Below are 27,431 nucleotides of genomic sequence, written 5' to 3' on the forward strand. Positions count from 1 at the left end.
CTCCTTTAAAATACTTTATTGCAACATTACACGGTACTCCAACTTTCCCAGCAGCAGGACTTGCATGTGAACACCACAACAGATTACTCTTAAATTAAAACTCACTCATATATATATATATAAAAAAATCTGTTTGTACAGACGCTCCTCGCAATTCATCGGCGGTGAGAGCACAGCAGCCCCAGCTTTTTCCACCTGATAAACTTGTTTCTGGTGGCACCCAGAGCAGGTTCCCCCCCAGGAGCAGTTCAGCAGCTGCTCTGTGTGCAGGGACACCCCCAGCAGCGGCTCTCTGGCTATTCCTGGTTAATATGAGTCTACAATGTATTGGTTCTCTCTTAGGAAAGCAGCATTATAGAATGGTTTTTTTTTTTCTTTAAAAAACACTTTTTTTTTTTTTTTTCCTTTTTTTCTGTAAAATGAACAGACAGGATCAACAAGAACAACAAAATGCCATCATCACTTTGTCACTTTGCCATCACTTTTCAGCTCAAGTGCGCAGCGAGTTTTCTACCCTGTGAGGACACAACTCGAGCCATTCGGGTACTGATGCAGAACAGCCCCCCCGACACGATGTGATCCCTGCCTTGGAGGAGTGAAGATGCATTTCAGACCATAGCAGCACATTCAGTGATTTTTTTTCTTTTTTTCTTTTTTCTCTAAATCTAAACTGACATCTGAGCTACCTGCAGCCAACCAGCTTCAAGTGAGAGTCTCCCATTGCCCAGGGAGCGAAGGAAGGGGACAGAGGATAAAGGCACTTTAGGAAGGAGAGAAGAGCAGCATCCAGGCCCCACCGCACGGAGCTGCAGCCTTCCTCCCTCCCCTTTTCATAGCACTTAACAATAAATTAAGCAGCCTCAGTGGGGCAGCAGAAAGCCAAAGCACTTTGCATGGGTCAGCGCTGCAGTGTCACGCTGCGCCCACGCGTCTCCCCAGGGATGTCCCCAGGATGAGCACTTCTCTGCCATCCATGCAAAAAAGGGAGAACTTCTCCCAAGCAAAGCCAAGAACCCGCAAATCCCAGACCTAATGGCAACAAGAAACAAGGCACACACGTCTCTCCAAGCAGAAGCAGTCACACTACCCTGCAGCCACAGCCATCCATCGCAGCGCAGACCCAGGACCCACGAGCACCTGCCCTGTGCTCAACAAGGGGGTCGTGGATATTTTGGTCACGTAAGCCAGGTGAGAGCTGGCTGTGCACAACTGGTGGCCCATGCAGAGCTGGGAGTCATTGCAGCAGTAAACACACCTGAGCACAGCAGACATCTGCCATCCAGGCAACAAAGAAAGCAAACAGAAACATTTTACCATTTCCTTTTGGAATCTGCGACCCTCCCCAGCTCTTCTGCAACACCCCCCCCCCCAACAGAAAGACCAGCTCACCCCTGACACCCCCAGCAGCCAGCGAGCAGAGTCCAAGCAGCAGTGAGCCCCACTGCATCACCACAGCCCTCACCCTGGCTCTCCCCTCCCCTTCCCCCCATGGTGCTGGAGGAGGAGAGAAGGATGAGTGTGGAGCTGTCCTCACACAGCCAGCAGGAAGAGTGAATCCCCAAAGCAGGCTTCAGGCACAGGGGCTCTCAGATGGGCTGGGGGGACGCAGTGAGCTCTGGGTGCCCGGGGCTGGGTCCTGCTGTTGTGGGGATGGGCAGCTCTCAGGCAGGGGCAGGCAGTCACAGGTTGATGTCCGTGACATCTGTGGGGGTGCTGGTGGGCTGGCTGGCCGGGTAAGCAGCAGTCTTGGTGGTGCTATATTCCTGTTGACTTTGGGATGCCTGCTTCAGGCTCTCGGCTAGGGCGGCCTCAATCTGCTCCTGACAAGCCTTCAGGCAGTCCTGTGGGAGAAGGGGGGGACAAGAGGCTTCAGTCCTGCTGTTCAGAAGTGAGGACCTTAAAACAGCTCTGAGTGGCTGCTGGATTATACCTCTGGCCCCCAGGCATCGAAGCACAGAGAAGCCCTTTTCCTGCAGGAGACATTTCCAACTTGCCTGTCATTTACACCCCTCCCCAGGAGAAGTCCCACGCTCTGGTTGTCCTCTCCCCACTGAATGCAGCAGTGAGCTCAGCACTGCAGCCAACCCCCACCAAGCTCAGGGGCAGAGCAGAACATCTCTGGGCTGGCCACAACCATCACTCAGGACAGATACACACACAAGTACAGGCCTGGGGACTCAGCTGCCTCCCTCAGGCTCACGGTCTCTTCAAACTCTGCATCTCACTGTGTGTCCCTGCAGCCACTGCTGCTCTTTCCCCTACCCAAATAGGACCAGATCATCCCCACTGGGAGCCTGATGGCACGCACATCACAGCACAACTGGAAGCCAGAACTCACACCTACATACAGCCAGACCCCGATGTGACCAGAGGAGGGAACTCCCCCACCTCACCAAAGCACTGCTGTGACCACCACGAGCCACACCACAGAAGGGCACAGCCTGGCCCTGCTCCCACACGCTGTCACCAAGCAGCACGAGGTGGCATTTTGCACCTCAGGGCCGTAGCCGAGTCGGCTACCACAGGGCTGTGTGTGCTCGGGGATATTGTCACACATCGAAATCTCTTACCAGGAATCCACTGCCGGTTCTTAGAAACTGTCAGAGGATGTGGCTAGCAGAAATAGCAACGCCCACCAACCCCTGCCCTGCGCCGCTTCCAGTAAGCGCAGCCCAACACGCTGCAGCCCAGAGACAGGCAGAGGGGACAGCGCAGGGCACAGCGTGCTGTCATGGAGCTGCCCCCACTTGCCGCCTGTCTGCAGATAGGGACATCCCCAGGGCTTCCTCTGGCTGCAGGGTCTGGGCAGGGGCTGGCTGAGGCTGGAAGGCAGCTGAGCTGTCCCTGACCGTTTTGGCTCCACTCCCTCTGCAGTGTCCCCCCTGCTTCCCACCTGTTCCCTCCACGAACCCCAGCCCACAGCAGGTTTCAGCCCTTGTCCCATTCACCACAGCAGCTTGAAAGCAGCTGGCTGCACTGATTAACTCTTTAAAAAGGCTCCTGCAAACAAAAACATATAAAAAGCTGCACGAATAAAGCAAGACACCCTCCTGCCCCATCCCCTCCCTGTGCACAAAGCCAGGTCACAGCCTCCCATCCGCCAGAGGCACCAGTTCCAAGTCCCAGAACTGCTGTCAGGGGACTGAAACCAATCCCACACCGGCTGCCGGGATTTGTGCTGGGACAGAAGAAAAGATCAAAAGGGGCCCAGGCAGGATAAGAGCTTCCTACGGCTTCAGAGCACCCAGAGTGAGCAGCACACAGGGAGCCTGGTGACACCCCTTCCCCACTCAGAGGGCAGCAGAGGGGCAGGTGGATGCTCCCCACTACCCCGTAACGCTGCATGCCCCCAGCCTGGGTACCTGCAACCAGACACCATGGAGGCAAGCAGATGCCAAGCCCAGCTTCACCCAGTGCCCCAGCCTGCCTGGTCAACCCGATCCCACCGACACCTGTCTGCACAGGGAACAGACGCTCCCTTTTGTGCTGCTTTTCAAAGGCTCTGAGCTCACCTTCTCCGCACAGATGGCACGTGGGGGCCGGGAGCCGCCTGAAGCCATGGGCACATCTAGAAATGCTCTCTGGCCTTTATGCCTTCACCAAACCAGGGCCAGAATCATTACAGACAGGTATTTCCCCTCTCCATTCAAACCAAGCTAAAGAAATGGGAAGGGCCTCCACCTTATCCCACAGCCAAACCTCCCTGCTGCTGCCCAGCTGACACTCACCACCTCTGTGCCAGTGATGCCGGCCAGCAGCTCGGTGACTGCCTCCCCACCAAAGCCATTCACGGAGATGCTCAGGCCGTGCACTGCCGCGCTGATGCTGCCCGTTGCGATCATGGAGGGGGGGTACATGGCAAACGTGTAGTCTAAGACCAGGATGAGGACACATGAGAGAAAAAAAGGAACTGTTAGCTTCTTATTTGTTACTTCTTTCTTGCTGTGTGCAAGCTCTTAAGTTCTTGGGACTGATTTTCATGGGAAACTAGTGAGGGCAGAGCAGAGTCTCCAGCTTAGCAGGGAGAAACAGGAGCAAAGCAATGGAAAACAGGCTGAGCATCACAGCAGCAAGCTTCACCAAGCTATTTCCCTGGGCCTCTCTCACCAAAAGAAGTGCCAAAGGTGACCTTGCTCCACTGACAGAACAAGGCCAACCCAGGCTCACAGTGCAGCTGCCTTTGCTCTCCGTGCTCTCCAGCACATGGCCTGCCACAGGCAGAGGGGTGGCACAGCTGCTCTGCTCCTCCCGCCATCTCCCAGGCACCCACTAAGAGCCCCCGGGACACTTCTCCTACTTTGTCAGGGACAGAGAACAAGCTGCTGAGCAGAAAAGCTCTTCTGCATGAATGAAGGCAGGCACTAAAGGCTGCTCCCCAGCAGCTGTTCCCAGCAGGAACAGGCACCCACCTGTGGCACACAGGGCAATGAAGGTCTGTGCGTGCTTCTTCACCAGCTCCATCTTGTCCTTAGGAAGCGCGAGGTGATAGAGGATGTGAGCCAAGAAATCGTTTGCTATCACTGAGACCAGGTCCCACTTTAACTTCTCCAAGACCAGAATTTCCCAGTCCTGCAGAAAGACAGACAGACGTTAGGGCTAAGTCCGGAAGAGATTCACAGTTCATGGCCAGGTACACACAGAGTCTGGGGAAGGGCCAGTAAAGCAGCACAGCCCTTTAGGCAGGGAGGAAGAGAGGAACGTCCCTGCCCTGTGACTATGGCACAAATCCAGCCATGTGCTGCTGTGAAGGCTGGAGCAAAGATGAGCAGAGGAAGCAACAAATCCGGTTTCTTCTTCCCAAGGTGCAGCCAGATTAACCACCTGCTTTGCAGACATTCCTCTGGGCACTCCTTTGCTTTGCAATGCTGCTGCAACAGTAACAACAGCGGAGCAAGCAGCAGCACACACATCAGTCCTGTGCTCCCTCCCCACTCCTGAAAGGAGCCACCCAGGCTCCCAGGAGCAGCACAGTGTGGGACAAACAGGGACCATCTGGTTGTCACAGCACAGGGAATACAGCAGCCCTGCAAACATGCAGGGGAAGGAAAGCACCACAGCACGGCTCTGTGCTGGGGCTGGGAGAGCTGAGCTGGGATTCCTATCAGGTAACTCCATTTCAGGGCCCGGTCCTGCCCAGCACATTATCTGTTCTTTGTCCAAATAGTCTAAGATTACAAGGTCAGTCTGCCCATAGAAGTACCACAGCTCTGCCAGAACAGATGGATTTGAAGAAGTGAGATTTTTTCATAAGGGCAGATCTCCATTTCCTTCTTTTCTTTTTTTCCCCCTTAACTCACTTTCCCCTCAAAACAACAACACTGGTTTTGAGTTGCTTAAATGAACAGCACTGCTCAACCTGCTCCAAATCCCCCGCCAGGCCCAATGTGCTATTTGCTGCTTCACAGCTTGTGCTTCTCCAACCAGAAAGCACTGCTTTGCTAGAACAGACTCACTGCCTCCCATATGGACAGCCAGCCTGCCAGGCTCGCTGTATTCTTCAGCCAAATCAACAGAGGGAAAGCAAGAAATGCAGCAACAAGATCCAGAACCTGAAGACCACAGCACAGAGCACTCAGGATGCCTGGTTCTGCAGGGAAAAAATCAGGCTTAGATAGGAGATGGCCACCAACTCAACTGAGCAACACAGCGAGGTGACATGAGAAGAGTCACAAAAGAGAAGTGCCATGTGCCTGTCTGCAATGCACAAAAGCAGCTCTCTTCCAGCTAATAAAAAGGTTCAGCTTCTCGAAAGCCTCGTTACAAGAGGCTGATTCTGAGCCCTAGCTGGCACTCAGTGCTGGCTGACAGTGACAGGCACTAAGGGCTGCTACCAGCTCACGGGGGAAGCTGCCCTCTGGCCACACCAGCCTGCTCCTCCTTTCCCTCCTGCTCACTCCTGGGACTCCCCACTCTCAGAGCAGCAGGGCAGAATCTCTGAATCACTTTATCTGTGGAAGAAGCTGAACAAAAGGCTGCAAGAGATAGGGAGGCACGTTTGCGACAGCAGCACCACTCTGTGTAGCAAACATCCTTTTCCTGGCATTTTGTTTTGCACCTAAATGCAACGGTCTCTGCCTAATGAAAGAGAGGAAGATAGTGGAAAATGTTTCCTTTGTTTCTCTTGCCTGTGGAGTCCCACCTCCCTGTGGAAGGGCTGCAAGCTGCCAACATCACTCAGAAAGCATCCCATCAATGGGAATATACCCAGTCCCTGCCCTGCAAGAGCTCCCCACAGTTGGCTCACATCTCTTGGGCTGGAAACCTCACAGCAGCTGGGTTTTCCCTACAAGCTACATCCTAATGAAGAAAGAAAAGGGAAGCAGCATCACTCAGTGTATTCTCTTCTCACTATGGTCCTACTACAGCGAAACAATCTCAGGCTCCTCATCGAGGGGGATCTGAGTCGAGAGCAAAGATGGTTTTACTCCATCTGCAGCTCTGCAAGCTCCAACTCGAAGCGAGTCATAGCAGCTTCTCTCCTCATTATGTAGTGACAGTCACCCTGTAAATCAAGCTCTGCCCTCAGCAACACCCACACATGCGCCATGCCTATGAGAAGGCTGTGTAAACACATCTGGCAGTGCTGCACAAGGAGCAGAGCCCAGCTCCTCTGCAGCAGCCCTGCCTGCAAGAGAAAGGAAGTCGTGCTTGATTTTGTCACTTGGGTTGATAAGGTTCCATTTTACACTAGCAAAGCAGGAGCTGCTCTGGTATGAGCTGACTCAAAGGAAGGGTGGAAGAGCTGCTGATGTGGCTGTCGGCCACCCACCCTCAGCAGCTGAGACACAGCTACAGAAATGAGAGGCCATGACAGCCCGTCTGCAAATAGAAAATCTAGTGCAAACATTCATTTCCATCCCCTGACCAAACAGTTCAAGACTGGATACCAAAGGTAAAGGTGCAGAAGTCACACCTATTCCACCCGTGCACAAAGCAGAAGGTAAACCACAGGCACACATGCATTCTGGAAGGTCAATGCTTATCACAACTGAACGTCCCTTTCTACTCAGCTGTTATCCCTCCCCCTCATTTTCACTCCTCATCACCTGGTGTCAGTGCTGCTGCCCTTTGCTGTGTGCCTCAAGGGTCTGCTCACAGTCTGTGCTGGTTGATGCCTGGAATCTGAGCAACTGATCTTAGATCAAAGAGCTCAGAGGCAAGCCAACAGATCAGGGGCAGATCAGGCAGATGCATGCAGGCCAAAGGAAAAAAAACCCTGCACTTTATTAAAGGGAAAAAAAAAAGAAGAAAAAAAAAGAAGGTAGGTTAGATAACGCCCTCAACGGAAATCCAGCTTCCTCCAAATGGACAAGTCCCTCGTTGCATCACTTCCTTCTCTCTAGAATAACTTCAGCTAAATCGTGTTTCAAGCGTGTCCATTCCGAGCTGCTGAGCCAGTGCCAAGCATCCCCGCAGGAGAAGGAAGCAAAGCTCAGGGGAAAGCAAGCCAGCTTCCTTCAAAAGGCCGGGAGGAACCGGTGGGAGCTGAAACTGCAACGATCCACAAGAGCCAGGATGCACCACTGCCCACATCTTGATTAAGAAGCTCCCCTTCCCCACCCCACCCTCTTCCAGAGCAAGATTGTGAAAGAGGAGCAACATTACCACGATTAGCACAGTGGAGGGAAACAGCAGCTCACCCTGGTTTTGTAATCGGGGCGTTAACTCTTGAAAGGTTTGTCTCCACTTGGAGACCTGGCAAGTATCTTTAGATGCTCCCTCTGCTCCCTCTTTGAACTGGAGAACAGAGAACTGGAGCAGGATCTGCACCCAACAAGGTAAAGCATCTTCCAAAAAGAAGCCTTGGGAAGCTGCTCCGGTCACACTGACCCTGGCACATGGTGAGGAATGAGCCACACCATGTACTCAGCTGTGCCCCACTCTGCAGTGTCCCAGGATCCTGGGGGGAAAACTGCACAGGAAAAGCAGAACTCCAGCAGAAAGACTCAGACAAAGAAACAAGCAACAGGTGGCTGGCAGGCAGCACAACTCTCCTCCATTTCCACTGCAACACGAGCAAGAGGAGGGAGAAAGGAAGATGAATGTTGTGGCATGGCTTAGCCACAGCTTCCTGCTGACAAACCTCTGGGGCCGGAGGGCAGCCTCCAAGCAAGGAGGCTTTAGCATTTCAGTGGAGGGCAAACAAAAGCCTCTGGGATGGTCCAATTCCTTATGGCCCAAGGCCCCTACTGCAGAAACCATTAGTCTATGCTGTGGTGATCACCCCTGAACAAGAGGGATGATGACAATGGTATGAAAGGGAGACAGAAACATGGGAGTAAAGCACTGACACAGTGCCAAAAGAACCCTCCTGTTACAAGCTGATGGGACCCCAGTGCTGGGAAGATGCACGTGAAGAATCCACTGACAGGTGAGAAGCTGCTCTCCAGGATGAAACCTTGCTGACAGCTGGACAAACCCCTGACATTGTTTTGTGGCAGCTCTAGCAGCAGACTGCTACAGTACAAGCACAGCTCAGCATCCAAAGCAGCAGTGAGCACGTGCATCCCCTCTGCATTTCCATTCCTCGCTGTTATTCAAGGAAATGATCTGTGTACAACCTGACCTAGCTGTGCATGTCCCTGTTCACTGCAGGGGAGTTGGACTAGATGACCTTTAAAGGTCCCTTCCAACTCTGAGGATTCTATCTATGCTACTTTCTTCATGACTGCTAGAGAAGGCAGCAACCACCCACAAATAACTACAGGGAGAGATGTATGGAGGGGAGGGGAGTTTCCCCAACCTTCACTGGCACTTGGAAAACCCACAGTCAGAGCAAAGCCCGTAGCAGAGCTGCCTTCTGATTCACACCTGAAAGTTCTGTCCCCACCTTGGGGACAAATCATTCTTTGCTCACTTCACCCACCGCCAGCCCAGAAAAACAGATATTTAATACAGCAATGACTAACCCTGAGAAATTCTCACAGATAAACCTCCGGGGATGTTTGTTACATGAAACGAGGTAGCCATTTCCTCCAGAGAGCTCTGATCCAGCAGCAAGGGAGGTCCCCATATAAAGGGGTTCTCTGGTTCTATCAGCTAAGCTGAATTCAGATGTTAGGATCTTTTTTTCAGACAAGAAAACATTCTGCCTTTCCAAGCCTATGCAGCTACTGCCCAAGTGTCTGATGGGACTAAGCAGAGCAGCCCTGCTTTAACTCAAGACCTGGAAGCAGGGCCTGGGAAGCAAGCTGCCAGCATTGCTATCACCTCAGCAGCACTGGCAGCACAACAAGCCTGATCCTCAGTCATCCTGCACCCACCCATTCTGCTGGGTAACAGCTCCTAAGGCTTCACTTCCCCAGCAGGGTGCAATGCAGCTCTCCTGCCATGCCCAGGAGCAGGGTGCAAAGCAACTGGAACGGAGCAGAGGGGCACGTTCCAGTGCCCGCCTCCTGCTCGGCCGCAGAGCAGACAGGGCCTTTGTTCCCCACAGCTTGCTCAGGAGCACACTCAGGAGCAAGCTCTGTGCTGGCAGCCAGCACATAAGGCACAGGAAGTTTCTCTGTAATGCGGAGGTGACAATCCTGCTTCCCACAAGAGGGAGAGAGGCTGTGCCAAGGAGAGAAAAGTCTCCACCTACAGACATCAAACCCACCAAGCCAGAGAGGTGAGAAAGTTGGCTGGGGAACCAAGAGGAAGGTTGAAAAATGGGACAAAAAGCACAAGGAGACACAGGGACAGGTATGCTGCCAAGCAGCAGCACGCAGGAGATAGAAGGGCGAGGGAGGGGCTGGAGGTCCCTTAGAGATAGGGGTGGTTACCAGGAGCTGCTGAGGCGTGATGGAGTTTTCTGTGTAGATGCAGAGCTTCTCCACTGTAAGGGGCATGGTTTCCCGCAGCTTGGAAGCCAGCAGCATGCACACTGCACCCAGAAGTTGCAGGTGATTCTTCCGCACAGGGACAGAAGACAGGTAGCGATCCACGTAATTCATGGCCAAGGGGAACACCTCCTCCTCACATTTCTGCTCCTCACACACCTGAGAAAAAACAATTAAGAAAAAAAAAAAAAAAAAAAGGAAGCTTTAATCAGCACCGGACTCCCCAAATCCTGCCTGCACCAGCTTCAAAGGGTCTGGTCAGGATGGTGTTTCACACTTATCTGCAGGGCTGTGACAGCACCACAGCGCAAAGGTGCAAATGAGCTACAAGCATTAAGTCTACAGCTTCCACAGTAGCAACAGATTCTACCAAAGCTGTAGACATTCATCTTCCTGCAGAAAACAGAACTTGTATGTGGTTAGAGAGAACCCAACTGCCCTATTTGCAGCCTCCTAACTCCTCCTGCAGATGCCTGCAGCCAGTTTATCAGCTTTGGAGAGCTGGGACGATGGGGGAAAACTCATCCTGCCAGCAGCACCCAGCTGGAGAGCAGCTTGTGCAGCATCCCCTGCCAGCCCCCAACTCTTCCTCAGCCACACTGGCACCACCGCCATGAGCAGAACACCAGGGCTTTCCATTCCAGCCCTCTGCTCCCATCTCAGCACCACAACCCTGGTCACATTCACTCCTTTTTCCCAGCACAGCCATACAAATACAGCAGTTTCTCCTCACGGAGCACTGTGCTCCCCCAGCAGCAGCCCTGCATGGGCTGCACACAGCGCTGGGAGCAGTGCCAGGTGTCTCCTACTTTTTGACAGCCTTACGAGCTCCCCAGCAACAGGCTCCAAAGCAGCGTTTGTCTAACTAACCTCGGAAAGGGAACTGCAGGAACAGGACAGCGCTAATAGGAAGAACGACAGACAGACTCGCTAAAAGCACCGTGCCCCATCGTTTCTTTTTGCCAGCACTGGGCTCCATCCAAAGTCATCTGCTTTTTGCACAACGTTCTTTCTTCCCGTGCTGGCTGCACGCTCTGGCCGCCGCACCGAGAGGTCCCCTAAGGCGTCCCGCACTGCAGCGCATCCCACAGAGCCGCATTCGTTTCTCATTTAGGGAAGGAAACGCCAGCGATATTATTTCCCCCTTCTAACGAGGCGTCCTCAGCCCCGCGCAGGACACGCGATCCTGGGCACCGCCACCGCCGCTCAGCCCCAACCCGGACACGTTACGGAGCGCGGTGCGGATGGGGCTCCCACAACGTTACCGGGAGCGCGTGTGGGTGCACAGGCTGCGGCTCGGGGCTCCGCTCCTCCCGCTCGGGCGATCGCTTCCAGCACAAGCGCTGCCCCTTCGCTCCCCCCCCTCACCCCGCAGCCACAGCCACAGCAGCACGGACAGCACGGACAGCACGGACAGTACGGACAGTACGGACAGCACGGACAATAGGGACAGTACGGACAGCACGGACACGACTCCTCCGCCGTCCCCCGGCCGCCCCGCAGGCTCCACGAAGGGCCGTGCCGGGAGCCGCTCCGCTCCCCGCCTCTCGCCGCCTCGTTCCCGCCAGCGCGGGGACTCGCGGGGAGGGACGACGGGCGCACGAAAGCACCGGAGCCAGGGCCAGGAGCCGAGCGCGGAGGCGGAGAGGAGGCGCCGACGGGGGCAGTACCTCCAGCATCCAAGTGGCCACCATTTTCCTCATGTAGGGCTTGATCTCGCGCTGCACGCACTGGAAGTAGGACACGCGGGGGCTGTAGCGCTCCTCCTGGCTCAGCAGGTTCTGCAGCACCCGCCGGTCCCCCAGCAGCTGCGGGTCGCGCCCGGCGCGGGGGACTCGAGCCGCGGGCTCCACGCACAGCAGCTCCATGGGCGCGGGGCGACGCGGCTCCGCTGCTGCGGCCGCGACACGCCGGGAGCGGGCGGCGCGCGGGGGGGCGGGGCCTCGGCTCAGGGGGGGCGGGGCCTCGGCGATCGCAGCCAATCGGCGCGCGGCTTTGATGGAACGCGCCGAAAGCCGGAGCTGGACACGCCCACCCCCCCAAGTGGCGGGACGGCAGCACGTGGGGCGGCCGCGGGAACCGCTGCCATGTTGGGGGGAGCGGCCGTCCCGGACCTTCCCGGACCCGTCTCGGCCCATCCCGGACCCGTCTCGGCCCATCCCGTGGCCGTCTGCCCCCCCGCCCGTTTAGTTTGCGGGAGCTGATCTCGGCATTGACCCCAGCGAGGCCGAGGTGCACGTGAGGGTGAGGGATGTCCGGGCAGACTCCAAAGGAACAGTCCCCGGGCTCCCAAGGGATGCACGTCAAACCCGTAATTACCATTTCTAACAGTAATTTTTCAGCATTTACTCCTATTCCTTTCCCCGCTTTTTGTGGCCAGAGTCTTTCAAGGCTACACAAATAATCAGCCGCGTACACAGCTCGGTGCCAGTCTGTACTTACGCTGCTGCCTTCCACAAGTTGCCCTCACGCTGTGAGTGGTGCAGCTCCTCAGCAGATAGCAGCCTGTGTCTGCACAGATAAGGCCCTTCAGGGCTCTGCTGTTTGTTCAGAACAGTTAACAATCGTTTGGAAATACTTATACAAATTGTACCTGAGCAACTTCTTCAGGAATTGTCAGGGTCGCTCAAGTCTTTCTAATGAATTTGCAATGTGCTCCTGCAGCACAGGGTTTGTTATGAGCTGCTACTTCATTCAGATACTTGCAGGTGGCACAGCAGCAATTGCTTTGTGGCATGGGAAGCTGAAGGCAGCAGGATACACGCCCGCCCATGTTGCTCCATACAGTTGCAAAGTGTCTACAAAAACTGGGATGTCTCAACTTTGCTCCTGACACTTCTAACTGCCTTATCCTTTGAAATGAAGCACCCCTGCAGCACACGCTCCTGTAACACATCTCTGCATGGGGCACTTATTCAAATACAGAGTGTTATGCATCACATTCTGGCTGCGCTGAGGGAAGATACACAGAACTGGATGGAGATAAACCCAAATCCAATTCACACCAGCAATCTACCTGCAGCCCTGGGAAGATAATTACTCATACTCTGCAGGAAACAGAATGATGGAGTTTGTAGCAATTGAGGACTCTTGGGATGCAGCGTCATCTAAAGAGGATTCAGCTGGAACAGCTCTGACCAATTCTGCTGGAGTTATTCTGCAGTTATACATCTGTACGTATGTTTAGGGTAAGGAACAAAGGAGCCAGCAGTGAAATCATTTGCCACAACAGCTACTGCCCCCAATGAATCATTTCTATGGGTGTCATTTTGACACATACAGTATGTTTTTGTATTTTCAGTCATTTAAAGAGTCCTCTGCTGCTTTTCACCTGGGACGACCCCCTGCTCTACTCCCCCGTTCTCTCATTGTGAATGACAGCCCCCATTTGTGCAGGGGAAGAGATGGGCCCCACGTCCCACATTTTTAGTAAAAATAGCAGCTATTTTCTTTAGGCAGGCAAAGGGAAACCACAGCACTGGGTTCTTGGTCCTTCTGGTTTCTGGGCTGCGCCTTTTGAAATTGAAAGTTCCAGGCCCCTTCCCAGACTTCATGGTCTGGTTCCTATACTCCCCATCTCTGGCTGGAGCTGGGCTCAGTGGCAGCTGTGCCCCATGGGACACAGGGGGAGAATGAAGCCTGTTGCATAAGGAAGTATTCCTTCCAGATGATGACTTGGCAAAACCAGTGCCTCTGCAAGCCACATTATCAGGCTAGGAAGGCAAATTACAGGCTGAAGGCGTCCCCAGAAGCCCATTGTGTGGGTGTGCAGAGGAGAAGGAGAAAATTCCAGGAAAGCCAAATTTTGGTCAGTGCTGCCCATAGATAGTCAGCTTCCTGGCCACGGCCACAGAGAGCACAGCAACATCAAAAAGGAAATTCCTGCAGAGCAAAAATTAAAGAACAGATCGCCTCCAGACTTCCAGGATCCCCAACCAGCACTGTTGTTCTTTGCTGAATCATAAAGCGGGCTCATTTTTTGGGTATTCTTGTGATGAACTGAGAAGCCTGACCAGCAGCTGGGGATTTTAAAGGGGCGATGCAAATGCAGGGCTGATTCTGGTGGGCATGGGTTGGGATGGCCATTCAGAAAATGCATTTCTGAAAACTCTTCTCTGCAGGAATTTCCAGCTCCGTCATTTGGTATGGGTGGAGGATCCCGCTCCAAGGGCTCTTAATGAAGCTGTATTTTTTTCACACTGCTTTCTGATGCATTTAGAGCTGCCTCCCATCCAGTTTTGATCTACCAAGAGCTAAGCTATCCTTGGTCATACTGCAACTACAGCGTCAGCACTGACATCAACACGAAACTGCTCAACATACACGAAGGACGTGAAAACCAAATCCAATGAACAAATAACAATATGATTTGCTATAGGAAATCCCCCAAATAAAATGAAAAGCAGGTACCGTTTTGTGCATGTGAGGGGAAGAGCACAGGCAGTATTTCACCCTTTCTGCTTTGAGGATTTGGAAGTACCTCAACCTGTTGTATTTCACATCCAGTTTTCCCCAGCAGTGCCAATGAAGATGGGCTGGTGTTAGCAGGACAGCAGCTTGGGGCACACAGCATCCCGCTCCTGCAGCCGTTCCCTGGCTGTCAATGCAGAGGAGCTGAGTAGTTCCTGGTCCCGCTCCCACACTTCAACTTGAGACAACTGTTCCTCCCCTTGCAGCTCTCCCTCTTTTCTCATATTCATTCTTAAAATTCAGGGTGGGGGGAGGAAGAAAAAAGCTTTCACTGAACTGAAGTGCGGTTGGGAAAAGTGTAACGCTGCAGGATCTGACCCAGGGGATGTGTTTCCCAATAGCTTTCCCATTACTGGCAACCACTGCATTCCCTTTCCTCTGACTTGGTCAGACTTTTGAGTACAACTAATTAGTTCAGAGTGATATCATCTAAATACCAACTCTCCACAGCACTGTGATACAGCTAGCTCTGATGTACGTGAGCCTTCTGAACAAAGCTACGTGTTCCTAAGGTCAAAATACAACTTTTAACTCCCCATATTACAGCAGCTATTGCTGAAATTTGGACCAATTCTCTGTTTAAATGGAAAGTGCTGAGTTTATGTTACATCCATCGCTTCTACACCCACACATGCCCGTTCCTGGGAAATGCATCGGTTTGGCAATATCAGTTTCTTAACTAAGATTACTAAAGGTGAGAAACAGCTGGATCTGGGAATCCCTCTGCTTCAGTGGCTTCCAGAACAGAACAGCAGCAGCAAAGAGGTGTGAGCAGGAATAGACAGAGATGCAGCTGTACACAAGAGCTTCACCAACGATTCCCCTCTGGCAAATCAGGAGAAGACTTCAAGTTGCAGTCATGGCTTTGGGGTGCCTCCATTGCAGAGCAGCTGGGCCAGATCTGACCCCAGTGGAGCCAGGCTGGATTGCCACAGCCAACCATTAAATGCAGCTCCACCTGACCTTCTACTAAAAGCATTAACACAAGTCACTCTTCACCTGTCATTTTAGCAGCTGTTTTCTGCCCCGGTTCCCTTTTCCTAACAAATTCTAAAATTAAGCCCCATTTTCACTGGTTCAGACTCACGACACACTGAGCAACCCCAGGTGAACGCTCAGTTTTGCTCCTATATCAGGCATCTCAGAAACCAGCCCAATTCTGCTGGTAAAGATAGAAAGAAAGACTGCAAAAAGAAAAAAGCAAAGCTGAAACCAATCAATTTCAGAAAGCAAACTGGGCTTGGAAAGCCCCCACTTGTGATATATTTAGTTAATTTTAGGGGAATATCTGTGGTAGTCAATTATGCAAATTGTTAAAAAATAGTACCCTAAAAAATTATGCATAAAATATGCATTTTTCAACCACCCTTCCCGTGCCCATTCTTCCTGCCCTGTTCATTCCCTGCCCTGAGACGATCTTGTTGTCTGTGTCTCTCATGCCCTGTTCAGAAGTCTGGATGTGTTAGGGCTTTTTCTAGGAATGCTGGGTTACATGGCACCTCTCATTTGAGGACGCAGTGCTGGTGCCTACTGCCTGTCTGCCACTGCCAACCGCCAGCTGGAGCCAGCACAACAGTTCCCATTAGCAAAGGCAGAATTTGCGATGGGAGGACAGGAATGTCATCAGAGCTGAGCCTGTGCCAGGTCCGAGTCCTTGAAGGGAGGCAGGACAGGACAGTGTGTGTGTGGGTCTAGGAGTGTTTAGGGGAAAGAAAGAAACAGATTGATACTCCCTAATTTCCCCACTCGCAGTGCACCTGGCTCCTGCTCCCTTCCAGCACTGCCTGAGCACACACAAGAGCTCTGAACTGGAGGCAGACCTTGCAAACAAGCCTTTACAGTGAGCCTGCTGGCTAACCTGCCTTCACACCCTGCTGTAACTGAAACATCCTGCACCAACGCTGCCTCACCCAGACAGCAGCGGGCACTGAGCAGAGCTGCTCCCAGCCCACATCTGTGCATGGCAGATCCCCAGCCCTGCAGCCCTACAGACAGCCCCAAAGCCCCCCATCTTTGCAGCCAACCTGCTTTGGCACACAGCAGGTCAATGCACCTAAGACAGAATGCATCCCCTCCAACTGGGCAGAGAGAAACATGCATAGCAGTTCAGATGGCAGCCAGAGAAGGAAAACTTTGAGGACCAATAAGTCGCAATTATTAAGTACAGGCAAAGGCAAAATGTCACACCTCTGTGTTAATAAGTGGAAATCAGATACAATGCACGCAGCAGCACAAGGCATTGCTCAGAAGTCTCTTCTGCTGAGTATCAGAGCGTGCTCACCAACACCCTCCCAGGGGCACAGATGTCACTGTATTGCTTGTGACTGCCACATCCCGGTACCTCTGCACATCTCAGGAGACAGAAAAAGATCAACTTCACTGAGATGCTAATATCCATAATAACATATGGATGCATTTCTCCCGGCACTTCTGCTAGTTGTATATTACCTACATATGCTTCTGCATTCATATCATCAATAATTACTGACATTAACAACATGCTAATGAGACACACTCTGTGAGTGCATGCACATCACTGAGCAAGGAGCATTTCTCATGTATTTAGGCAGATCTCTGGTGGAGCCATTCCAACAGCAGCCTGACACATTAACCATTTCTTCCAACACCGACTTGCTGCTCCGTGCTTGCTCTGAGCCCTGCAGCACAGCATCACAACTCCTGCCTCTATAGCAGCACAGCAGGGAAGAAGATACTTAAACTGTAAAGGAGTGCAGGAGCATCTCACCTATGGATGGGGAAACTGGGGCACGGAGCACTGAAAGGATTTGCGTGGTGCTCCAGGCAGACAAGGCCACCTGGAGAGGGAGCCCACAGTTCCCAGCACAGTGCCCTCCCTGCACAAGCCATAGAGCTGGAGACACAGCTCTCTTGCCCTAGGCACTCACTTGCACATATTTTCCACTGCTCTGTGATATAGGGCTGTAAACTCCTCTCTGGATGATTTCCCATAGCCTGGCAAACAAAGGGACCTTGCAACTGGTGTTGGCTCCCCATCACCTCTTTGGCAGGGAGACTCCCTGCCCAGGGCCACTGTGCCAGTCCCAGAGCAGGCTCTAAGCAATGGCAAGTGCAGAACTGACCAGCCCCATGTCACAGCTGCTGATCATCTGCAACAGCTTGGAACTGGCAGCATGGAGTACAAGGCTTGCCAGGAACACTAGAAACTTATTACCATAAAAACTCCTTCCTCATATATTAAATCCAAAGCCCACTTGAAGCAGCAGAAAGATGCTGGCCCAGCAGCTTTAGATGCTTAAACTGAAGATGCTGGTTTGGACTCAGACTTTCTTCTCTTGGTGTTTTGGACCAGTCTGGTCCCCTGACCAACCTGAACTTAACATAACCCTTGAAAGAAGTAAAGGAGAAAGACCCCCACCACGCAGCACAGCAGGGCAAAGAGGAGAGAACGAAGCAGGCAGAGAGCTGCAGGCAGCCAGCGGAAGGTGCATGTGGAGGACTGAGCAAAGCAAGGAGAATGAACTGCTCTTGCTTGTCCCGTGACAAATGTGTGTAGCTCAGATGGCAAAGTGACAGGAGGAAACAGTCCCGTCAGATTCAGCCAAGGAACTTTTGCTTCCCAGGCTGAGCTCTGAGCGGCTCATGTGATGGAAAGCAGAGGGACATGTTTCTCCTCCCACCTGAGCTCTAAGGGCTTCCTGCATTCAGAAAAGACAAGTGTCAAACTGTTGGGGGAATGGGTCGATCCTGCCACATGCTGGGTTAGCAGGCAGCTCCCTCACACCCACACAACGACCAGGAGATGTGCTGCTGCCTAAAGTACAGCTGAATATGGAAGGGCTTCATTTTGGAACAAAAGCTGTGAGCAGCTCCAGTGGAGCCAGGAGCAGATTCTACTTGGAAAAAAAAAAACCAAACAGTTTTTGCTGGCGTCTGTAGTGAAAGGAATGAGATCTGGGTCTTCTTGGTGAATTGCTGGGTCTGAGAATGCTTGAAAGGTTTCCTAGAGACAACAGTGCAGTGCATGGAAATGCTTTCCATTTGCAGCAGCACTCCTACCTCGTTCCTCTCAGTGCACCAACCTAAGCACGACCTTTTGGGGCCTGACAGCTAACAACCAGTCCTGGCTCCTGCCACTTCCTTTCCTGCCTACAATGCCAACTTCTTGCCATTCCTAAGCAAGATTACAAACCAAAAGGGGCCCAACTACTCTCTGGATATCAAGATTATTTTGTATTGTAAGAAGCATAAGAAAAGATGCTAAATCATACGCTTCAGAGCTGACATCAGCAACAGCTCCAGCAAATGACCCCCAGTCTCCTTCCACCTTCCTTGGAGTCCAGTCTCAGCAGCACAGCAGTTTCTGTTTTCTAGTACCTTAGCAATTTTCCCCAGAGAGAATGGGCAACATTACCTTCCATCCAGAGAATATGGAACAGCATAAAAATAAGCAATAAGCGTTTGTGGTAAAAACAGAAACACACCAGAAAGAGCCAGGAAGCACTGGGGCTTTGGGATTGCTCCTGCCCTGCTCATTAGTCTGGACAGACCACACGCCTCAGTTTCCCTCCAGCAAAAGGAGATAATGGAGGAGTGTAACTCCATCAATTCCACAATGGGATCAGGGTGGCAAATCCATTTAGTTATATTTAAATGAGTATATCCATTAAAGAAACGATATCAATACAACACACTTCATGTCAGTGCAGCTATCTTCTACTGCTTGCACGACACTGGCAAATAAACCGCCTGCAGCTCAGCAGTTCACAATTGGTGCAGTGCAGGCAGAGCTCTGTCCTGCCACACTGCCCCAGGACAGGGAGCAGGCAGAAGGCTGTGCACTAAGAGTGCTGCCATTAATAAGGAAATTGGAGCTGGGTCACTACAGCCTAAACATAGATGAGGGGAAAACAAAACACCAGGGGAATTTTAGAGGCCACCAGACACCAGCCCGCCCTGTGGTCCTGTCTGTCTGTCTTTCTGGCCATGCTGCTGCAGCCCAGCTGACCACAGCAGGTCTCCCTCCAGGACTGCAGTTGGGCAGGAAATATTCTTCCCATCCCACAACCATGTTCTGCATCAGCATGAAACCAAGATCCTTCAGAGCTTCAGTCTTATTTTGTGAAGGAACTGCCCTATGCAATCCCACTCTGTGGGTCAGTCCTTCCTTTCCCATAAAGGCAATGGGCACTGCCTGGCTTTGCAAGAGCTCCTGCTTGTCCCCAACCTCTGCCCAAGCCTTCCACCACCTCCTGGCACAGCAGACTTCCTTCATTCATTTTCTCCCTTCGCTTGCCACCTTGCAGCTCCTTACCAGGCTTTTGCAGATGGTGTCTCAATGCCTAATCATGCACAACACCTCCTGCATTATCTGGGTCCTGGAGGCCACCCCACAACAAGCATCCCTGCCAGAAAGGTCAGAGATAAGAAAAAGGTCCCTTTGTGTTCTGTTTCCCTGCCTGGGTTTCTTAGAATCTATCTGCCTTCGAGAGAAGAAAGAAAATAAACAACTGCAAGTAAGTCCCAGCACTGACTCTTAACACCTAGGTAAGAAGAAGAGGTTGCCTAAGGCACTAGCCAGGCCCTATCCCTACACACAGGGAAGGCAAAAGGCGGCACTAACTGTACTTCTAAAGGTAGCTCTGCAATAACCTGCATTTAACCAAGTGACAAACTGGAAGGTACTGTGATGACAGCTAACGGAGAAGTGAGATCATACATACTGAATCACATCTCCCTAGGCTCTTGTATTTTAAACGTCCTTAACTTTTTTCCATCACAGCTGCTGCAGCTTAGGCCAACAGTGACAGCTTTGGAAAATCCCATCATTGCAGTTTAACAATGATGAATTGGTTAATACCTGTAATGTTATTTGCCAGTGTAGATTTGTGCAGGCAGCATAAATACTGCTCCTACTTCTTGACGAAGAAATCCCACAGAACACACATTTAGCTGATAACCAGAACAGAACATAGGTGTCCCTGCCAGTCACACTGCCTGACCTCTTCCCCTCTCACTGGGGGTGGAGATGAGGAAGATGAGCATCCAGGAGAACAGCTGTATTGGTGCGTGTTCATCACTCCCCAACACAAGCACTCGTCCTCCCTGCAGGGCTGAGGTTCTGCATGGCCAGCACACACTGTGCACATTGCCTCAGTTTCCCCATCCACAGATTGAGGTTGATGGAAGGAGATTTCATAGAACTCGGCATTTTTGTAATAGCTGCATTTTCACATTTGTTGCTTTTTCTTAATTATTGGCTGGGCATATAAATACCATCCGCCCAAGGCTACAGCACAGAAAGTCAAAGGCCTACGTCACTGATTTACGAGACCTCCATTCAGTTCAGTTCGCCTCCCTCTGAAGTTCCCATGGGAAAAGCTGCCTTTCATTTCCTTTCAAAAAAGTCTCATGTATGGCACGGCTGGGAGCTGCTAAAGCTCTTTTTGCCATTGCCACAATCTTCTCCAGCAGCATCAGCCAGATGTGCTGCTTCTCCCTTCTGCTGCACTGAATTTGGCAAAGAAGCAAAGGTACCAAGTTAAAAGGAAATAAGGGCATTGTGCTTTTACTTATGAAAGTGGTGACTAGGTTAAAAACTTTGGTGATCTAAAACAATACACAGGGCAGAGGAAGAAATCAGCACACATAATCACTAATGGAAAACACCCTACTGGCACAGCCAGACAGAGAGGGCTCAGAGACAGGGCTGGCATTTGCCATCCGTTAGACCCTTGAGACCTCACCAATTTCAAAGGGCTCCCACGTGCAACGTGAAGCAAACAGGAGCCCATTCATCCTCACAATATGCAAACTTCTACCACCCTTCAGCTGACAAACACGTTAGAAATGTGTGTTTATTTACTTCCTGCACAGTGTAAGTTAAGAAGGAGAAAATAGATGCTCAGCAACGATCTCTGCTCACCTGCTGAGATTGATGGTTGGATGCACAGCTGAAAACTACAGTGGTGCCTTACAGACCAATTTCCACTTCCATCTCCTGCCACTTTGTGCACCTGCAAAGCTGCCTGCCAAGACCCTGCAGACCCAACTAGGTGCTTAAGGCTGAGCACATGGACACTTCTGAGCTCACTCTGCAAACCACTCTGGAGGTACTAAGCTGAAATGGCATTCTGGCAGCCGAGATCATACTGAGTTTCCAGCCATCAAAGAATTTTGCTGTGTTTAGGCATGAACACGGCAGAAACCCTTTGGAGACAGACTATGGCACACAGAGCATCTCAATAGTTATTTCCCTGCATTCAGTATCACAACCATGAATACCTGAGAATCTCCTCTGCAGAGTTCTGCAGTTACTGTGATGGTGCTGATCATCTGGGGTATCACAAACCTACATCAATCAAGCTATGAATGCAGAGCAGCTGACCTACATGTCAGTATCCTATCAGGCCAGGGTTGAGGAGGTGGCCTGAGAAGCCACAGCTGGTTCTGTGTAAGATGACAGAAAAATGCTGAGATGTTTTTTGGCTGACAATGAGAAGTGTCACACCCCCAGCTGAAGTATTTGAGGAAATCTCTGCCAAATCAGAGACTTTCTGGGGTATTTCCAGAGGAGAGGTTAATTCAAGGCTCTGATTATGAATGAAACTGAATACAATGAATGAAAAAAAAAAAAGAGATCAGACCTCCCCACTTTATTAACTTTCTGGCTCAGGCTAAGTTTAAACAAGGATAGTTGGGAAGGTACTTTCCACAGGCCTGAAGTCCATCTGTGCTTGCCCAAGCCCAGCTCCTCCATAAGACACGTACATACAAAAATGATATCTGTCCTGAAGACAGCAAATCCCCAAATGCTCGAGTTTCAGACAGACCACTTACAAGTGGAAAGCCCTTACAAGAGAAAGTGCCAGCTGCATATGCAAAGGAACACTGAGAAGCAAGTTTGTGCAAATGACTTCTGGGTCAGAGCAAGTAGATTTGTGTGTATGGCTGACTTGTGCTGTGTTGGAAGGAGCAAACAGGACACCGTCTCACTGACCTACAGGGCTGTTTCCTGCCCTTCATCTCCCATTTGCACAAACTGCAGGTCCTGCATTGCCAGCACCCTTGGCACCCCCACTCCATGTACAGGCACGAGGCAGGAGGACACAAGCCAGCACTCCTGCACCAGCTGACTTCTGCTCTCAAATAGGAAGTTGATAAAAATCTCACTTGGCTGCAGAAAGAAAATCAGATTTCAAAACCTCTGCCAAGAGGCCTCCAGAGCCCATCAGGAGATCTGTCACTAACCCTTGGCAGCAGGAAGCCCCTTCCCACTGCACCTGAGGCAGACACCAGACACCCTGGTTGTGCCTAGTCAACTCTTTGAGGATGTTTTCCTCTCCTGAGCTGTTGCTTATATTCTCCTGTTTTGTTTTTTTAATCTTGGGATCTATCACATGTCAAATGTGCTTTCATCAATAAGTAGGTTGGGGGCAAACCTTGCAAAAGGCCCCAGGCACATGCACACAGCATGGCACTGAACAGGGCACGCTGCCTGGGGGCAAGCAGGTGCTCTGTGCTTTTCACCCCTCTCCCCTCTTTTCTCTCTGCGTACTATATCAGTCTGTGATTAAATCAAGCCTGTTTAACCGCCACAAGCAGATGTGAGGACCCCATTCGTTACAGAAAAAAAAGGAAAGAAAAGATGGCATGTGGTAACAGTTGTCTGCACATGAAACATGGCCTGCAGCCCTCTGTGAACCCCAAAGCCACAGGATCCTTGTTTGGGGTGTGGGAACTCATTTTCTCAGACCCTCAAAGACTCAGTTAAAACAGACCCTGCTGTAGCTGAGGCGGAGGAAACACACACACTGTGAGACACCGCGTGTCCTCCCAGCTCTCAGTCCTCCTTGCCCAAGGAGCCCCTTACAGCACAGCCAAGGTAAGCTAACAGGGCTTCACACTGAGAAGATGCAGAGACATAGGAGGAAGAGAAGGAAGGAAAGGAAATGATATCCATCTCCATGCCCAGCACAGGGAGATGAACAGCCAGAGCAAGCAATGAAGCCTATCGTTGCCTCCCAGATGGCATGGGTGCTCAGAGACATGCTGCAGACTGCAGGCCGTTAAGAACAGGGCTGTCATACCCACAAGGCTTTATCAGTGGCTGTTTCTTCTTTCTTTCTGTCTTGCTCCAAACTCTTAATTTCTAAAAAGGGTGGGAGATGTCACAGAATCAGCAACACATCCTGAACAGCTGTTGCCACCCTCTATCTCTGCCTCACCCCTTGTCCCTGCTGCTTCTGGAGCCCCCAGAGAGACAAACAGCTCAGCCTGGCTAACAGGAGGCCCTGATGCTACACCACCAGCCTGGAGTGCTGAAGACCCCTGGTGGGATTCAGTCCTGGGTTCCCATTGGGACGGATGCATTTCCTTGAAGTGCTTTGCTCAGGAATGCCAACATTCTTAACACAACAGAATTTAACAGGTATCTAAAGGTGATGGTAACCCCACTCAACACCACTCTCGCAAAGCTAAACAACTGCGTGAGCCCCAGCTGAGGAGTGGGGGCTCTTCACAGCCCACCCAAACAGCTTTCCTGTCCTGCAGAAATGAAAAGGGCTCAAAAGAGGGATCCCAAGCCCAGCTGGGATAAGCAAACTTGCACAACTGCAGCTCAGAAGCTTATGATCGAATGCAGGAATTGCTTCTGCTGGCCCCATAAGCTCCCTGCCTGGGGATGACACAGATGGATTCACCTCGTTCAGCTGGAGGAGACAGCCCCAACCCAATCCAGAGAGCAGCAGGATCCCAGACCCCTGCTGGATCTGTGCCTGGGGGAGCAGGATTTCTCCCCCACCCTTACCCTGGAAGGGCAACACCCAACGTGTGGTTTCCTGAAGCAACAGATATTTGTCAGAGAAAGCAGTAAGGAACACAAATGTGGTAAGTGGCCTCTGCTGAGCTGTGCAGGTTGGCAGTGCTCATGCTTTGAGGTAAGGCTATCACCCTGTTAGGCCAGCAGCAACACCCTGCTCTTTGCAAGATATCAAAGGCATGGGCAATGCAGCTCAGGCTCAGAGCAGACATGGCTTCCACTGGCAGGCTGCAGCCACAGAGGGAAGCGTGCAAAAAGCAGACAGGCACATCATCCTGGCCCAGCTCTACTGCTGACATCTGCCTTACCAGTGACTGAACCTACTTGTTGCAGCACCTCCTCCAGCAATGTGAAGACATCTACAGGACAGACAGATGCCTGGGGTGAGGAGCAAGGCTCCAGCACCAAGATGCACATTCTGCTGTACATGCCCTTGGCTCTCTGCCACTAATTGCTAAAATACTAATTTACAGCATATTCCATAGCAAGGGACTGCATCAGTGCTTGCTGCATCCAGCATCTGGCACACCTGAGGTAGCTGCAGTTTGCCAGAGCAAGGGTGGTGACAAAGAATGACAGCTTGTGGACGGGACTGGGCAGAGATCTTATGTTCTCCAGCACAGGCCCAGCTGTATCACCTGTAAGGATCTGGAGGGCACAATATCACCACACCTGACACTGTTCCTCTGCTTCTCTTTCAGCAAACTCTGCATCTGAACTCTACATCTGTTGATCCAGCAACCAGCTCAGCCTATCTCCTCATCACCTTCGGGCTCTAAGGTTTGAAGAAAACAGAAGGAACAAAATGCAGAACATCCACTGAGTCATTGATGAGGCAGGAAAAGCTGACCTGGAATCTGCAATAGTTCCTGGCAGCAGAGGCTCTGGACAGCCTGGAAGTGTGGGTTTACATGCTTGCTGGATTAGATACAGCACTGACTCAAACACAACTATGAGCTAATGGGATGGGAAAGAACAGTTTTTACATCAGCTAAATAGCATTACAATAAAAAGTCCAGTGGATATCAACCACCCCGGGCCCACTTTAATCAGTAAAGATGTTCTGACACTCCAGTTAGGCCAAAAGAAAGCTCCTGGGATCTCCCACTGGGGCTATTTGTAGTCTTGATGAAATGGCTTCAAGCTTTACTCAGAACTCCAAGGATGGAACACCTAACTCACGCACCGAGATGGATCCTGCACTCTGGAAACTCCATCTTACACACATGCAACATAATTTTGAGAAGATTTATGTGAACTCCAGAAGTGACCCAGCAGAGCTGCACAGATCCCCATCCCATGAGCCCAGGCAGGGCAGTGCTTTCTGCCAAGACATCAGCCTCCTCCACCAGCAAGCAACAAGTCCACAGGGTATTACTTCACACAATCATATTGCCAACATTAACACCACTGTTGCTTTAGAGAGGAGGTTATTTGTCAATAGTAGCAAAGCAGCAACAGCCTCACTGCATTCAGGTCATGATCTCTGCAAGCAACAGGCCAATGTCCTTAGGAGAAACATTCTCAGACGTACAGCTTATTCCCTCCTTGCCCTTGTCCTGTGCATCAAGTGCTTGTCACTATCATACTATGCAACAACCCTTACAATGCATTAGTCAAGGAGCTTGGGGGCTTCACTTTTCAGAACCACATGGGCACAGGGAAGGTTTTGGTGACATCCTGACTGCTGTAAGGGGGCTGTAAGAGTCTAAATGAATTCGCTGCTAGCTATTTTGGCTTCTGACATAAGCCAGTAAGAGCACATGGTGACAACGTGCCCTCTGGTGGCAGTGGTGCTGGGGGACAGAAGCACATGCAAAAGTTCACCCCCACATCGACCGCAGCAATTTCCACCTACCCATCTCTGTTGCTGCTCAGAAACACCAGGTTCAAACACCAGGTTCCCACACCAGATCCCTGCAGCCCCCCCTTCACCAGCACTGCCCAGTTCAGAACTGACAAAGCCTTGGGCTTTCCCTACCAAAGAGTGGACAGTCATCCATTCCCATCATTCTTTACAAGGCTGAATTTCAACAGGCTTCACAGCTTCTCCCCCCTGGGACCGTCAGTATGAGAATAACTATTCAGCTGTAGCTCTCTGAGGTTTAATGTTTGTCTGGGGTGACACAATAAGGACTTGGGATTCCCACCTCCTACATCTTCTTTGAAATAATCTGCATGAAATTCTGTAAAAACACGTGAGCTTCTTTCCTTTCTCAGTCTGAGACCGATCTGAAAGTTCTTCTTGTTGCAAAAGGAAGCGTTCCAATCTCTGGGAAAAAACCCCATGCTCAGGAAGGCGCACAGACTCCCACCATCCCACATCTCCTTGTTTTGCTGCCAGCTGACTGATTTCACAGCACTGCAGAGGAAGCTGGCACCATAAACTGGCAAACGTTTCCAGCAGCAACATCGATTCCCACTCCACATGGGCTCCAAAATAAGGATGTCACCCTCCACCTATGGACACGAACAGCCAGCATGGTTCTGCTCGCTTCCAGATTCCTTCCCTTCCACATCAGATCCCTGGCAACATCTTTCAGCACAGCCCTGAAGCTCTCCTTGTTTCACTTCACCCCTTTCCTCTTGGCTGGCCAGTCTCCTCCGGTGGCTGCGAGCAGCTGCTGCTTCACAGACACACAAGAAACCCCGACATCACTGAGCAGCCAGACCTTTATGGAAGCATTTCCCACTCCCACCCTGCCAGGCAAACGGAAGCCATGCATAACAGAATGATGTACCTGTGCCATAAAACAGGATGCAGCACCTGTGATTTTAGGGACTTCTGCACATATTTAGCTGAGGAAAATTCCACCAGGCTCTGGATTTTCAGTTTGTAACTGAGTTTAGAAGGGACTGCAGTGCTCTGGTTAGAACCCAAGGGCTCCAGCTGACACCACCACCAATGTTATGTTATGTACTGTAACATCAGCGGGTGCACTTTATCAGTTCTGAGAGCAGCTCACAAGGCATGGCAGTACTTATTGATGGGAAAAAACGTGCAGAGGAGCAAAGAGATTGTGTCTGGTTATTCAGCAGGCTGGATGCAGCCAGGACTGGAATCCAAAATAACACAGTGCTCTGCACCAATAACTAGAGCACCCAGCAGCCCTCACTGCAGGGCTTCCCCTGCTACCCCCTCCTCAGAGACACCCTGTGTACAAAGAAACAGCTTTGTTCTGAAGTGTATGATACTGTGGGATGGGGGAAAAGTATTCCCAAGAGTAAAACAAACAAACAAAAAACCCACAAAGCCAACGAAAACCAACCGGGCAGCACAGGGCTGGGATCTCATTTATCCAACAGCTCCCACGTGTGAATAAACCAAGTAATGCAGCCAC

General features: G+C 51.4%; 1 protein-coding gene across 2 annotated transcripts in view; it reads right to left on the reverse strand.

Annotated features, from left to right (window-relative positions):
- CCND3 (cyclin D3) overlaps positions 1 to 27,431 on the reverse strand; it is a 27,950-nt gene continuing 519 nt past the window's right edge. The window contains exons 1-5 of one of the 2 annotated variants that reach the window (XM_015885194.1): positions 11,492 to 11,791; positions 9,765 to 9,980; positions 4,410 to 4,569; positions 3,729 to 3,871; positions 1 to 1,841 (exon numbers count right to left, since the gene is read on the reverse strand). In XM_015885194.1, the coding sequence (XP_015740680.1) occupies positions 1,680 to 1,841; positions 3,729 to 3,871; positions 4,410 to 4,569; positions 9,765 to 9,980; positions 11,492 to 11,689 (879 nt within the window). In that variant the 5' untranslated portion in view covers positions 11,690 to 11,791 and the 3' untranslated portion in view covers positions 1 to 1,679. Of the gene's footprint in view, positions 1,842 to 3,728; positions 3,872 to 4,409; positions 4,570 to 9,764; positions 9,981 to 11,491; positions 11,792 to 27,431 lie in introns of those variants that run through there. The other variant, XM_015885195.2, reaches the window with a different exon arrangement.

The sequence above is a fragment of the Coturnix japonica genome, chromosome 26, assembly GCF_001577835.2.
Source record: "Coturnix japonica isolate 7356 chromosome 26, Coturnix japonica 2.1, whole genome shotgun sequence".
Lineage (NCBI taxonomy): Eukaryota > Metazoa > Chordata > Aves > Galliformes > Phasianidae > Coturnix > Coturnix japonica.